At 40.7% G+C, this 15,335-nt stretch overlaps 1 protein-coding gene across 3 annotated transcripts in view; it reads left to right on the forward strand.

Moving 5' to 3' along the window:
* Window positions 1-997: 997 nt before the first annotated feature.
* rab3gap1 (RAB3 GTPase activating protein subunit 1) overlaps window positions 998-15,335 on the forward strand; it is a 30,387-nt gene continuing 16,049 nt past the window's right edge. For 2 of the 3 annotated variants that reach the window (XM_030786746.1, XM_030786744.1), the window contains exons 1-15: window positions 998-1,039; window positions 1,151-1,206; window positions 2,434-2,509; window positions 2,744-2,876; window positions 2,983-3,061; window positions 4,888-5,007; window positions 7,763-7,928; window positions 8,281-8,380; window positions 10,082-10,163; window positions 10,553-10,621; window positions 11,709-11,782; window positions 11,976-12,068; window positions 12,502-12,671; window positions 13,721-13,831; window positions 14,426-14,598. In XM_030786746.1, the coding sequence (XP_030642606.1) occupies window positions 1,019-1,039; window positions 1,151-1,206; window positions 2,434-2,509; window positions 2,744-2,876; window positions 2,983-3,061; window positions 4,888-5,007; window positions 7,763-7,928; window positions 8,281-8,380; window positions 10,082-10,163; window positions 10,553-10,621; window positions 11,709-11,782; window positions 11,976-12,068; window positions 12,502-12,671; window positions 13,721-13,831; window positions 14,426-14,598 (1,523 nt within the window). In that variant the 5' untranslated portion in view covers window positions 998-1,018. The remainder of the gene's footprint in view (window positions 1,040-1,150; window positions 1,207-2,433; window positions 2,510-2,743; window positions 2,877-2,982; window positions 3,062-4,887; window positions 5,008-7,762; window positions 7,929-8,280; window positions 8,381-10,081; window positions 10,164-10,552; window positions 10,622-11,708; window positions 11,783-11,975; window positions 12,069-12,501; window positions 12,672-13,720; window positions 13,832-14,425; window positions 14,599-15,335) is intronic. The other variant, XM_030786745.1, reaches the window with a different exon arrangement.

Consider the following 15,335-nt stretch of genomic DNA (forward strand, 5'->3'; position numbering starts at 1 on the left):
GCCACTGCCCCTCTCTCACATGTTGTCCGAAAACTCCGCACGCTGTTTACACAACGGTGTTTCATATGAACGGTACAAAGACAGTTTGCTTTAGAAAATACTTGTCTGCACAGTGCATGTGTGTGATGTTGTGCCAGACTTCGTATCGAAACGACGGAATTAGGAGTAAAGTGACAAACAGCTTTCACGGAGGTTGAAATGTAAGCCATTGACTTCATGGTTCCAGTTCCAGCTCCAGACCTACATGGATATTGCAAATCATTAGCAAATGAGCGTGTTAAATGTAGCTTTTCTGTTACACAGTTTCTGTGACGACATTTAAACCACTGGAAACACACTCTCTTCATTATGTTAATTTAGAGAACTCAGGGTTAGAGATTGTTCATGCTTGATTATCCTACCTTTTTAAAAAGACGCGAAAACAGTTCTCAATTTTCAGCCCACTTTCAACAACAGTTAAACATCAAGTTATATTGCGACTCACTCATGCCCATAGAGACCCAACTGCTGAAGAGCGCACGCAGGATTCGAAGACACTGAGGAAGAATTCAGTGTTTGATAACTCGTTGTATAACTCGACTTTGCCTCATTGTGCTGCCATCTCCTGGCGAAACTGAGACGCTGAATGGCCAGCAAGCAGCTGCTCATTTGTACGATATTTGACAATTTACCCACTTAAATGCCCAAAGAACAATTATTTTCTCAGTTATGACTGTATTTTTTTTTTATCAACAATGTGTCTATCATATATCTCTTGTTTTAAACCTTGTCAGGACTAAACAGGTAATGATGCAATGGGCATGGAAATTCAGATGTATTTTGATAAAAGTGTGGGCACAGATTAATTATTTGCTGATTTAGGGACTGAGGTAATCCCGAACACTACAAGTACATTAAGGAACTCTCTTTCTGACAAGGAACTACACTCCAGATACGACCCCATCCTGTAACAACATGCGCTGACATCATTCCCACAATGCAACAGGAGAGGACCGACAGAAAATAAACAGAAGCGTCCATGATGGCGGCTGACAGTGATGTGAGTGCAAGTTCTCACAATTGGCACACGAAGTGGTTTATATCATTAAATTGTTAACGTGTCTTTAAAGTTTGGAATCACTGAAGTATCCATTTTTGCCTCCTCTTTTAGCCCGAGTCGGAAGTGTTTGAGATCACAGACTTCACTACTGCATCCGAATGGGAGAGGTAACTTAGCGGACATAGCTGTTAGCTGGCATAGAGTACCTACTTAACTGTACGATCGCTTTTCAAGAGAAGATGTAACAGATTCTAAGAACTCAGCTTATTTGTCTCCTGTTCTTTTGAAGCGAACTGTATGTGTATTACACTGGTCTTCGTTACCTAGTGGACAATTTCAAACTGCAGTGCAGTTAACGACAGCTACATGGACATCTCAATTGAAATGGTGTAAGAAGACTAAGTCTTAAGGCACAGGGCGTAGTATCATATCTTTATTGTGAGTGTTGGTTATGTTATCCTCTGCCAAAATTCAAAACAACGCCAGCAGCTGTCCATGGAAAAAGCAATACATGGGTGACAGAGCCCAGAGTATATCCACGTCAGCACGTTGGCAGGCGTAGTGCTTGACTTCTTTTAATTACCTCTTTTCTTATTGCTATTCTTTTTTTTTTCTGCTGAGACAAATCTTTGTCGCAGTATCATGACAAAGCCAGATTTCTTACACACTGTATCTGCAGTATTTAGCTCAAATGCATCTGCAGTTTTTGGCTCAAGCACGGTATAGATATGTTTGTCAGCTATTCTGTTTAAGTAGCTAGTAGGCTACTGGTTGCCAAAAGTTACCTGTATCTTGCAGCTCTCAGTCTTCAGGATGGATTATCTCAGTAGCAGAGTGAAGATTAGTAGGCAAATCCAGCATGGGTGCTTGCTAGCATACTACTTCATTCTGAAGTTTGTTCATAATATTTGGTTGAGTCTGTCACATTGTCACTGTAGAAAAAATGTGATTCTACCTCTTGAACAGTATTATCTGCATGAAGAGTGAACATTTCTTGGAAAATAATTTAGGGTACTATAGAAAATCTTCTAAAAGCCTTACACAGTAGCTAGAGGGTTTTATGTATTTGTAACTGTCCAAATTTCTTTAGGCTAATATTCAGCATGCTGACTTCTTTTCATCCTCTGAAGTTTGGCACGTATTGTGTACCTGTCAGAATGGCACCTTTCACTTTTTACATGGTTAAACCCAGTATAAATTGAGAACTATTTACAGTTAGAGCTGGTTACTAGATAGAGAAGGCTTGGTCTATCTGAAACAACATTGTTTGTAAAATAATGTTTGCAGCTGTGAGTATCTTTGTTAATGTATGCAGGGACCTAATCAGTCTGTGTGCATCATGTGTTTATGAAAGCTTGTCCTTGGAATGTGGTGTCATTTCCTTTTATTGAAAGGTTTATATCTAGAGTGGAGGAGGTGTTGAATGACTGGAAACTGATAGGCAGAGCAGTTGCGAAACCACCGGAAAAGGTAATGATGATAACTTTCTCTCTTGGTCCAACATGTCTTGTGACTATCCCTCTCGCCAGCACGTCTTTGCCTATGACATTTGCACAATATGCAGTGTCACTGTCACTGCTGTGTCCAAAGAAGAAAAAGGTGCATGTGTCAGCTGTGTTTTCTATGTGTAGTCAAGCACAAATTTGCATAGAAATGATCTGCTAGTCATTGAACATGTATGTGCCCTTGGTTGTTTTGATGCAGGGAGAATACACAACTGGCACCTGGGAAGAGAAGACCAAGGAAATCAACTTTGCAGATTTCAAGTTTTCCATAACACACCACTACCTTAAGCAAGAGACTGTGGAGAGCGAGGGGAAAGAGGAACCGGAGGAAGGTACACTGGTTTTGGCATAGCTCTGTTTTTGTTAGCACACTGTGGTATGTCTGAAGTACAGTGCAGTTGCTTTCATGTCTTAGTGTTGTCCAATATCTCTCCCCAGATGCCCTCCCACTGGCCATGCAAGATCTGCTATGCATGAATAATGACTTCCCACCAAGAGCTCACTGCCTTGTCAGATGGTGTGTATCATTCTAGCGCTGCAACCTCTGATCCCTCAGTTGCATGTTCTTCATGTGACAAGGACAACACCCGTGATGACAGTACACAACAGTATGCCTCTTTAGTCAGGGAAATAAAAGCAAAGCCACATCATTCTGCCTATAGGTTATGTCTTGTACCAATGCAAACCAACCAAACCTAGCAGCCAGGAAGAGTGGGCAGTTTCCAGGGCTCTCAAAGCCAATTGTATTGCAGACTTTTTCAGATGGAATTAACTGTATGTACAAATTTGATGCACTTAACAGACATTGAAGGCACTGGAAGTGATCTGTAATGTATTGTGAGTGCAAACTATTCATATGTAGGCAAAGGTAACTCTGAGATCAATGTAAAAGCCCTGCAGATTCCTGGAAAGAGTTGAATTGCAATGTGTGGATTCTTTTTGAGGAGGAATGTTTTCAGGCTTAGATGTAGTAATGACAGTGAAAAGTCCCTTTTGCAGAACGAAATTCTTTATTTATTGCGAGGCGTGTGGTTTCAGACGTGACTGTGCTTGGGCATCAGATTAATTGGTGTCAAGGAGATAATTGTGGAGAAAAGAAGATAATTGGTTATCCGCAGAATCTCTGAGCATTTTGTATGCATATGAGAAATGAGTTACTGGATTGTGGTTCTTCTTTGAGAAGAGTTGATCGTAAGCGTTTTAATCTTTTTTTAATCTTTTGTGAATGTAGCATTAAACCCGGACCATCTTACAGTCAGAAATGGTGCAGCTACGGGGTAATTCGCTTTTTGGCTGTGGAAGGTAGCAGTTGGGAGTAGAATGAGAAAAAATGGGTTAAGTGGGCAGGTGAGGGTAGGATGGTGACCTGTGAGAAACTGCACTTAGGTTATCGATGTCCGACGACACGAGGCACAAATGTCTGTGATGTACAGAACAAATGTACAAACTGACAAAAGCTAGTTTCTACTGTGAAAGATGATGAAGTAGAGAAGGGTTTTGGCAGGTTAGAGATGCATGTGTGTATTTTGGATAGAACAAGACTTAGCTGTTTTTAAAGGAAGAGGGAGGCAATAAAAAAGGCTCCCTGCAGTTTTATTTGATTTTCCTTGATGGTGTCTGACAGCCATCGACTTGGAGTCATCCGTCTTGCAGCCGTTGTCGTTTGTCAACAGAAGATGCGTGAAAAATGGTAACATAAAAGTTGTGTGGCAAGGCCTCCCTGTAGACAAATCCCCCTGTCAGAGTTTTAAATGGGTTTAAAGTCCTCAGAACCTTATGAGTAAGTCTGAGACACCTGTCAGATAGTTCCAACATATTTTAGGCTTTGAGAAACCTTTGACCATTCCCTTTACCCATCTCGCACTTGTTTACTTTGGAGAGATTCGCCTTTCACAAAAAATTCGTATAAATGGCTTGAATCGGTGCCTCAATCTAGACACATGAAGTGTTATAGACAGGCTATTGGTCGCACAGCTTTACATAGTCTAAAGAGCTTTACACGTAATAGTTGTCTATGATTCCTGGACATGTTGAACCAAACAGATAATCTCAAAAAAGATAAAATGTCCACATATCAGTGAAGAGATTCAAATTCTATTCTCCATTATTAGTAGCACAGCACAAGCACAGGCATTGTGGTCTAAGCCTTCATCAGCATACAGCAACTAATGAGAGCGAAAAGGCTGAGTCAGTCTTGCTCCACTGTACTGCTAATAGTAAAGAAAGAACAATTATTTGATTACACCATCTGATTTCATTGAAGTGCTGACCTTGTTTTCTTGCTTTATCTTTTTCATATAATTGCATGTTTTTAATTATATGTGTATATTTCTTTTTTCTTAGGTATGGCGTGCATGAGTTTGTGGTCATATCTCCAGGGACCAATTGTGAGGCCATCATCAGTGAATCCAAATGCAACCTCCTGCTCAGCTCTGTCTCTATATCGCTTGCCAACACCGGCTGGTAAGAAACTTTCTCCCTTTGCAATCATCACCCATGGTGACTTAAAATTGTAATTGCTTGTAAAATTGAGTTGGAAGAGTCTTAATCAGCAACAAACACTCATGTGAAATAAGATCCTGGTGTGATTCCCTAAATTGCCAGTTTGAGTGAAGCTATGTGCACATATGCTGAAAATCTGTTTTAATCCAAGTGTCACTTCTATGTCTTTGAAGTTTTGTGAATGGTGACGAAATGGAGTTACCTCATTCCGGTTTCTTAGATATGCAAATTAGGACCTCTAGCTGTTTCTATAAAAACAGCACGGATTAATTAGGAGTTGAGTTCTTTACTTTGCCCTGCTAAAAGGGCCTCCCTCTGTGTACGCTTACGTTCTCAGTCCAAAACAGGCAAACAGTTGTCATCGGTAACATATGGTGATGCCTAACCACCAGAGTCTGAAACAAAAGACTACGTCAACATTTTTGTCGCTCACAATGCCTTTGTCTGATGAATGGTCAGATTCTCTTCTCAAAAGTACAATTTTTTGTGAAACTCAGCAGCAGGGGCATTATTGTCAGAATGTGCCAACCTGGAGTTCAGTCAAACTTCGCGATGGAATGTAATTGTAAAGAGAAGATGTCTTATTGCACTTTTGAAATGGGGAAAAGTGATTTTGAGCTCATATGTGTGAACATTTCGGGAGCGAAAATGAAAGGGAGAGAACAATTTTGATTCTTTGCTTCAGATCGCTGGAAGTGAACTATGGAATTAATGTGGTATTATCATGACATAATCGTAAGTGTTTAGCAATCATCGGGGAAGATGTCCAAAAGAATAAAAGGGTTAAATGACTGCAGTGCATAGAAAAAATGGTTGTAATTTTCCGCTTCGAGAGTTCTCCTGCTAAGCGACGGTCTCCCATGGCAACGTATGGCTGTAGGGCACAGTGTGTACTCAAAACAAACTCGTACATTTTAACATCAGCAGCACTTTTGAGGATCATTTGCAATTGCCTCCTCTGAAATCTTACTGGACTTGTATTCTATACTTATATAGTGTGAGTGACCGCAAGAGCAGTTTCAGTGTATGAAGGTTAAAATGGCTGAACATTACATGTGATGTAAAACATTTACTCTTTAATACATAAAAGCTTTCTTGGAGCATTTTTTTTCCCTGAGATTCAGCCTGGAACAGGGGTGGGGTAGATGTTGGTTGCTGTTTTTGAATACAACCAGAATGACACAGGGTTGAGAGTTTGTGCCAGGGGCAGAGCTGCTAGGTCTTACAACCTGGTTCCTGAACCTGTGTGCTCTAATGTGATTCAGATCAGGAATTTGTTGAGTTATTTTCCAGAATTCCCTGTCTGTATTTTTCTTCATGCCCAAAGGGATGAGCTTATCCATTAAAAAATGAAGCAGGAGGTTTTTCCTTAGGCTTCTGATGGTAGTAGTTAGCTTTTATTTTTATTTTAATTTTGTTTTAATTTTACTTTAATTTTGTGGGTTATTACCCATTTAAAACTACTATCTCTTTTCTGAGTCTCAGAAAAGAGACTCTGTCTCTTTGTATTCTAATTATGCATATATAAAATATGTTAATTTCCCTGTGGTCCAACTGAGACATTTCCATCAGTAACTACCCTGATGATCATTCTATACCTTTCCATTTGTAAAGGTATATACTTGCTTTTATGCTTGCATAGAACCAGAGCCATAATGATAAAGTGCTTGGATTACTTAATGAAAATACGCATCTTTTTTTTTACTTTATGAGTTTTCTTAAATTTACTCTGCGAATCCTTTTTAAATAGCCTAAAAATATATCTTGCCTGAGTTATCCAAAGTGAAGTGTTTCATCTCTGAGTTTCCAGTATGTGGAACCCAATATAAAGAAGTGCTGGAGAAGAAAAAAGAAAAAAAAGCGAGAAGGGTTTCAGTCAGTGTGATACACTCCTTGATGCATTCAACGGCATACTGTCACTTTAAAATAGAATCACTGTGTGGGAGGGAAGGCTGCTTTCCTGGGCATAACATTACAATAGGTTATGGCATTTCACATGGAAACAGATTGGGAGATGAAAGCGTTGCCCCCGGCAGCACATTGCGGTGGTTCAATAGGTCTTTCAGGGCATCGTTGTGCGGGAGGTCAAAGCATATCTCCAGGGCAACATGCACTTTCAGAATCTTATTTCAAACAGAGGAATGTTCTACTATTACAGTGCCCAGCATAAGGCGTTCTGTTATACGTAGGCTGTGGGCAGTGCGCTTCTTGTTAATATGGTCCATTTGGTGATATTGTGCTGCCAAGCGTTGAGATAAATGCCCTGATGGGTATCGCTATGTGGTTTTATCAGGAAACATTATCTCTCTTGTCTCATGGTTTGTTTCAGACCGTGCAGTGTATTTCATGTTGTCAGAGATAACAGCCGATCCTCTGTCCTGGTGGATTGTCTCCTGTTTATCGAGCATGAGGGATGCAGGGGATGTGGAGTTGTTTGCTGTGCTCTTCCAGCAGATGGGAGTATTGGGCTGAGATATCATTGCAGACTGTCTCTGGCGCTAGTGTTTTTTTTTTCCTTTCCTCCCCCCAGTGCTCTCCAAAAGCAACATCTTCTCTATTCATTCCCTTGTCCAAACTGAGATGAAAAATGCTATCAGATGTTGTGGTCATTAACTCAGATAAAACACTGTTTTAAAATGCATATCTTTGATATTATAGAAGTGATGTATATATGTGTATGCGTGTGTGTGTGTGGTTTTTTTTTTTTATTTCACAGCCAGGTGCCCGTGTTCGTGCAGATCCAACAGAAATGGCGTCGAATGTATGCTGGCGAGTGTCAGGGTCCTGGCGTCCGTACCGACTTTGAGATGGTACACCTTCGCAAAGTGCCCAGCCAGTACAACCACCTCTCTGGCTTGCTGGACGTTTTTAAGTCCAAGATTGTGAGTGTACCTTCAGGCAGCATGCTTGCTGACATTGGTACTGAGTTTTCATGGATAGCTTTGTGCTGTAGATGATGTGTAAAAGGGCTATAGTTTACCATTGTCTAACTGTGCTGGGCTGCTGTCTAAAATACTCCTTATTATTTGATTCAGTGTGACTTACAGAGGTATGCTTTGAAATCAGAAGATTTAAGAACTTCTGAATACTCACCTTCTCTCTCTCTCTATCTATCTATCTATCTATCTATCTATCTATCTATCTATCTATCTATCTATCTGTCTATCTATCTGCCTATCTACCTATCTATCTATCTACCTCTCTCTATCCCACTCTGTCCCCCTCCTTCTGCAGGGCTGTCCGCTGACTCCATTGCCGCCCGTTAACGTAGCCATTCGTTTCACCTATGTCCTACAGGACTGGCAGCAGTACTCCTGGCCACAACAACCTCCTGGTGCGTTACTGTTCTCTGGACAAATTTCTTTAGCTTCTCAAAGGAAATAGTCATTTTTTCACAGTCATCTTACCAAAATGTAACTCTGTAAAACAAACAGAATACATTAATATAATATATTTAAAGCATTTTTAAATGCCAATGCACAGTACATACCCCTCAAATTCAGATAACTGCAATGCATGAGTTCTATCAAAAATTAATATAAATGGCCACCAAAACTGCTGGTGCTCAAAATCAGTGGTGCTGACATGTTTCAGGTTACCCTCTTAGCCATTCATGGCGTCCATACAGTCAAAGAGAAAGTCGTAGTATGTCCTAAAGCACCTAATACAGTACAACTCTGCATCACTGAACTTTCTCTGCAATGTTTTTGCGAACTAAGTGAAGGACTTCAGGTGGCATAGTTGTATCTAGTTACAGGAGCAGCCAGATCGATGAATGTGTCTCATTGGCTAATTGGAGTAATGCAACAGGAGGGCCCAGCCAATTAGATGTCAGCTTTCATTTATTATCCCCACAGTAACAAATCAAATCAAGTTATACATTCAAATATATTTGGTTAATATATGTCCAGGGTATATTTGTGGGAAGCAGGCAGGGGATGTGTTAGAGTTTTGTAATGGGTGAGACTTGTCATTGATGTTGGACTGTGACATCTGGCCCCAAAGGCATGAGTGTTGCCCCCAGTATGTGAGACCTAAAAGGTGTGACAGTGGTGAAAAGATACTAAGTTGAGTGGCTCTGGAGCCTGGAATTGACAGCTGTCTTCCCTCAAACACCAGCCTGAATGATTTGTCATTTTTCAATGAGCTGCACCTACTGTTTGTGATAAGTGCACAGCTCTTCAGCTAGCTTTTAGTGTTGCAAAGAAACCCTTGAATCCCTGAATGGTGTTAGGGGAGTGAATGTGAAGGTATGTCTGAGAGCCTTTTAAGACTTTTCTAAGCAGACACGTGAAGAAAAACCTCCAGTATCGAGCATGTTTTGTTTTTTGTTTGTTTGTTTTTGTTTTTTTTCTTCATGTTAGGTGTGGGTGTGTCCTCTGGTGATATTAATGTCCTTATTGGCTGAACTCTAAAGTGCATACTTTTCACAGTTAAAGCCACTCAGAGTTACCAGTAATACACCAGTTAGTACTAGAATTTCTGCTAATTGGATGCTGTTAATCTGTTTGTAGTTTGTTATCCATTGTTGATGTGCTAAGGGTTCAAGTTCATTTTGAAACTTGGTTTGGAGCAGTGGAACCACTTTACCTATTAAATTAATATACTTCATTTATCAGCGCTTGTGATGGATGTGGCCGTGGAGCCCTCCGTGCTTGTACTGAAGTCAGCTCGAGCAGTAGGATCACACTGAGATGGGAGTGATTTGATCTAAGTTGTTGAATGGATTGAAGCTTTTCATTGTTGCCATGGATTCACTTCTCTGTGGTGCAGAGAAAGGGAGCGTTTCCAAAGGTTATGTTGACACAGTGGATTGTGTTCCGCCTGAATATTTATCCCTTCATAAGGCATTCCTGAAATGGAAAAATGGGGGGTTTTAGCCCCCTTTTAACTGTCAAATTGCATTTGTCCATTTGCAATTTGGGATATTAAGCAGCTTTAAATGTCTGTGTTGAATGTAAGCTTTTCTGAAATTGGGAAAGTGATATTTTATCGTTCTAATTCTCCTTATTTACTCTTTATATTTTTGGCACAGACTTTGATGCTCTGCTTGCTGGAGAAGTAGGAGGTGTAGAGTTTGGTAAACTTCCTTTTGGAGCATGTGAGGATCCAATCAGGTAAAACCAACAAAGGCCACAACGATTCATTTTCTTCATATGGGTTTTAGCTGTCATTATAGATAGCTTTGCTATTGGTTATTAAATTTGTGCCCCTTTAGCTGGTAAATTTGAGGAGGTTTCAGTGAAGCAGGGAGCGGGATGAATTCACCATAACTCTTAGAGTAGAATTTTAAATGTTGGGAGTCAGATGAAGTCGGAGTGTTATCAATGAGTTTGTCAGAACCAAAGCAGTTATGAGAACCAACTAATTTTTCAGTTTTGTTATTCTTCCATTTGTGACTTCAGGTAGTGTAATGAAAATGAACTAAGGCTCAGTACTGTTCAAATTTGATGTCTTTACGGAACAGACGGTAATTAGTCATGGACTGTTTTCTTCTGTCTCACAGTGAGCTGCACCTAGCAACAACTTGGCCTCATCTGACAGAGGGCATCGTTGTCGACAACGATGTTTATTCGTAAGTACAAGGCCCTTTTTATTTGGTGAAAAACCGACCATGTTGTCTCGTCCAGGTTAAATATATGAGGGGAAAGTGAGATAGAGATCTGTGTTCTATGAAGTTGTGAGCAACACGAGTCTGTAAGGACCGGGATGTGACAAGATGAGGTAATCTGTACCAGAGAAGGAGAAGAGGTGTGTAATCCATAAATATGCATCAGGTGAGAAAAATCAAAACATCCCGATGAATTCAGTGCCACATTTCTCATCGCCTGCTTTGAGAACTTGTTACCCACAATCTTTTTTTTTTTTTTTTACTCGCAGCATCAGACAGCTCACGGGGGGGGGGGGGGGGGGGGGGGGGGGGGGGGGAGGTGTGCGGTGGGGGTGTAGGAAATGGGGGAGATTCGGAATGGGAGGGGGAGCTACCTTGACACCAGGGCTCAACTGCATTAAAGCTGAAATTAATTTGTGGCGAATGATTTTACGCTTTTTAGTTTAGTGATGAAAATCCTGCTCAGTGAGCCATCGCATCGCATTAACACTGTTTGTGTTGTTGGTACTAGTGCCTTCCTGCATTTGCATTCAGTATGCCAAAAGCCAGCGATGAATCTCTCACTTCTGAAGTGATGGGAATGGTGTTTGTTTGGGTTTTTTTTTTTTTTTGTTTTGTAGGGGAACAAATATGTGCACCTTTAGATGCAGGAGAGAATAACGGAGGGTGCTTGAGAGAATGTCAAAGCTGTCCATATTAAACATCCCCTCAAATCTATTAAAACCTCCAGGGAGTCCAGTTCATCTCTTGTGTTTTTTGACATTTTAACAACTGTTAAACTTTATATCACATTGATTGTATGGGGGATTAATAATTTACATTACCCGAAAAGATTTTTTTTTTCTTTTTTTGTGTCGAATCAAGAAAGTACTTTTGAACCTGTTAATAGGATACTGAGTCTTGTGAGACTGAAAGTCTGTATCACTGAATTGATATTTTAGCGTCAGCCCTGTGAAGTTGTGTTAAACGAAGTCTGTTTTTGAATGTCAGTCTCATGGTCTTTATGGAGAAGTCAGTGTTTTACACACGTATGTTCTCTCTCCATTCTCAGAGACTTGGATCCCCTTCAGGCTCCTCAGTGGTCTGTCAGAGTCCGGAAAGCAGACAACCCTCAGTGCCTGCTGGGTGAGAATCCTCCACCCAAAATCGCTTGTGTTTTCAGACCGAAATGTCTGTTAGTGGTTTATCCAGGATTGGATCTTCATAGGAAATAAAATTGAATAGTGTTGTGCTGTTGAAATCTGACCTTTTTGTAGATTGTTTGGTACTCTTGGTGCTTTCTACACTTTTCTATAAAGGCTGTTTTTTCCTGTGACAGGGGACTTTCTCATGGAGTTTTTCAAGCTGTGTGGCCGGAAGGAGTCCACCGAGGACATCCTGGGGAGGAATTCGGTGGAGGAAGATGGTAAAGGTTTGTCTCCGTGCCTGACCGAGAGTAGATATTTGGGTGTTAGATATTCTACAACCACAAACACGATTTAGAAGTTCTTATCTCTTGGCCTGTCTGGGCATAGACCTGTCTGTTCCAGATATGTTGCTGTTTCTGATTTTTTTTTTTTTTTTTTCTGTTGAATCAAACTGGGTGATACAGTTTGTCCAAAAGAAATGGGCAATATTTAAATTTTCATCGCAGAAATTTAAACTTAATGATTTACCATCATGGCATCCAGTTCATGGTTTTTCTGACTGCCATCTGTCAGTCATCCAGAGAACCACTGCCTCAAGTCCTCTGTGTGTGTGTGCGTGTGTGTGTGCGTGTGTGTGTGCGCGTGTGTGTGTGTGTGTGTGTTTGTGTGTGTGTTTGTGCTTTTGTGTGTGTGTGTGTGTTTTGTTTTTTTCTGCAGAAAACAGCGACATCACGCATGCTCTCTCTAAATTGACGGAGCCTGCTGCCGTGCCCATTCCTAAACTGTCTGTGACCAACATGGTGCACAGTGCTCGCAAACGCATCCGCAGACACCGCCGTGTCGATGAGTCCCCGCTCAGCAATGACGTTCTCAACTCCATCCTTCTGGTTAGAGGAAACACGCACACACACACACACCCCCCCACACATGCACAGACACCCACATACACAGGCAAACGCACACACACACACACACACACACACACACACACACAGACAGACACGTACACACAATCACAATCATCTGCTCAAGTGGATGGTATGGAGAACTGTAAACACAATCACAAACACATTCACTATGGTTTTGCCTCATTCTCAGGTCGGCAGGATTCCATTTAGTTCGTGTTGTTGTGTTTAATATTTGGAGTTACCACATTTTGATTTTTTTTTTAAGCGACTGAACACCTGTGTTACATGACTACTCTTAAAGAAACCTCCCACGTTGTCTCCAATAAGCCATTCCCCACCTGCAGCTCCCATTGAAACATGAACAGCGTAATGACTGCTACATTACTGCAAGGAAGCCATGCAGTCACTGTCCATTTTTGGAAGTCTTTTTTTTCTTGTTAAAATCAGAAATGGAATTTTGTTCTGGCTGAATTACAGGCTCAGGCCCTTAGTGCTGACCTAACAAATGATGTTTTAATTGGCCTAAGAGTTTGATGTTCTGTTTATCGATCACTGAATCATTCTCATTGACCTGGGAACACAGTGGTGACTCATCTGGTGAATAAAACATTTCTTTACAATCCTGAGGAAGGGACCATGGTCATTTGTACATTTATGGCTGTTGTTACAGCCCATTGGATAACAATTGATACATAACTAGGAGCAGTGTCTGAAAACAACATAAATTAAAACGTGATGCTAACTGTTATGTATAAATGAAAAGTAGTTGATGAGGATTAGTGTTGCCAGTGTCTTGCACTGCTGTCTGTATTTGCCAGTGTGTGCGTTATACAGTCTAAGAAATGCTGCATCCTGTCTCTGACATTTACTGAACTATTGGAGTGTTTCATTGTTTTTTGTATAAAATCTATTTTAGAGTTGAATGTGTGGGTTTGTTAATGTGAGAGGTACTGACTGTGTGTGTGTGTGTGTGTGTCTTTGTCTTTGTCTGTGTCTGTTTGTGTGCGCATGCGTGTGTGCGCTATCAGTATCTCTTCCCAGATGCTGCTGTGGATAAGCCATCAGACAACAATGAATCAAAAGCCCAACAGTCCAACCCAGATGGAAAGACTGAACAGGAGAAAGATCCTGAGGACTATGTATGTCTGTCTTCTCTTCTCACTCTTTCACTCTAGTATTTATCACCGAAGCATTTCCTTTTGCATAATCATTGCAGACATTACGCAGTCCAGACACTACGCACGGCGTGTGTGCATTATGCCAGTCTGTCTGGTATGTAAGCAGTGATGATACAACATTAGGTTTGCAACCAGTAAGAAATCATGGAGCCAGTCAACATGATTTGGGATGACAATACAAATGTTTTGTCTGCATATTGTGCAGTATTTAGGAAATACAATCAACTTTGATTTTATGAAGCAGCACAGTGTCTTTGATTCTTCGATGCATTAAATTAGCTCGCTATCTGTATATTCCTTACGTATTCCAAAGGGACAAGATCAGGAGAGCCATAGATACCAACTCTGAAACAAGCTTAGGGTTTTTCATCAAAGGTCTCAGTTCTGTATGTCTCATTTCTGCTCTTTGCTACAATGCCAGCAGTTTGCCACTTAGACTGGCAGTTAAGAATGTAGCATGCTGTGTGTTTACCATTTAATAAAATAATGGGACCAAATTCTGTGTCATGATTAAGTGTCATCGTTCCTGGGTTTCTGGTTCTCTCTCACACACAGAACCTCTATAACCAGCTGAAATCAGCTCCTTCCGACAGCTTGACGTACCGCCTAGCCCTGTGCATCTGCATGGTCAACTTCTATCATGGAGGGATGAGGGCTGTGGCCCATCTGTGGCAGGAGTTTGTCTTGGAAATGCGTTATCGTTGGGAGAACAACTACCTCATTTATGGGTAAGAGACAAGCTTGGTTTGATATAACTCTGACTCCAAAGAGTCCTAAACCCTAAATAATGAATGTTTGAGAGTAGGATATGCAACATAAATATCATAAGTGTGTATATGTAGTTGCAAACACAGAAGTTACTTTCGCATACCCTGCGGACTGTGGTGTATGGTTGTGAAGTTTTATGGGTAGTAGACAAAAACGGAGCTACCGCATTCTGTTTCCCTAGATAGGCGAATATGGGCTTTTCATTGTTTCTTTTAACTAGCACTAATAGCTTTAGAGTCAGTTGTTGCATCTGAAACCACACAGAAAAGTGGATTTCGAACACCCACCGTCTCTGATTTTTGCTGTTACAGATCAATAAGGAAAACATTATGTGACATTTAGTTAATTAATTGTACCCAAAATGGACTCTTTGGTAACAAAGCATTCTTTAATTATATTTGTGTAATGATTACAACAGAGCTGTTCAAAAATATAAGCTTATCTCAACTTCAGACATAATGCAGTTGTGACAGATTAAATCTAACACACTAAAAAAAAAAAAAAAAAAAAAAAAATTGAAAAGCTATGTATACATATTACATAAGGTAATCAAAGTATTTTGCCCTTATCAACTCTGTCCTCCTTATCTCATTAGCTCGGACTAAATGCTCGACGCACAACACGGCGCCCTCTTGAACTGAAACCGATGAAATCGTCCTTATCGCTTACGCAGATAACCGCGCTTAAAGCTAGGCTG

Source organism: Chanos chanos, chromosome 10 (assembly GCF_902362185.1).
Source record: "Chanos chanos chromosome 10, fChaCha1.1, whole genome shotgun sequence".
In the NCBI taxonomy this organism is placed as follows: domain Eukaryota; kingdom Metazoa; phylum Chordata; class Actinopteri; order Gonorynchiformes; family Chanidae; genus Chanos; species Chanos chanos.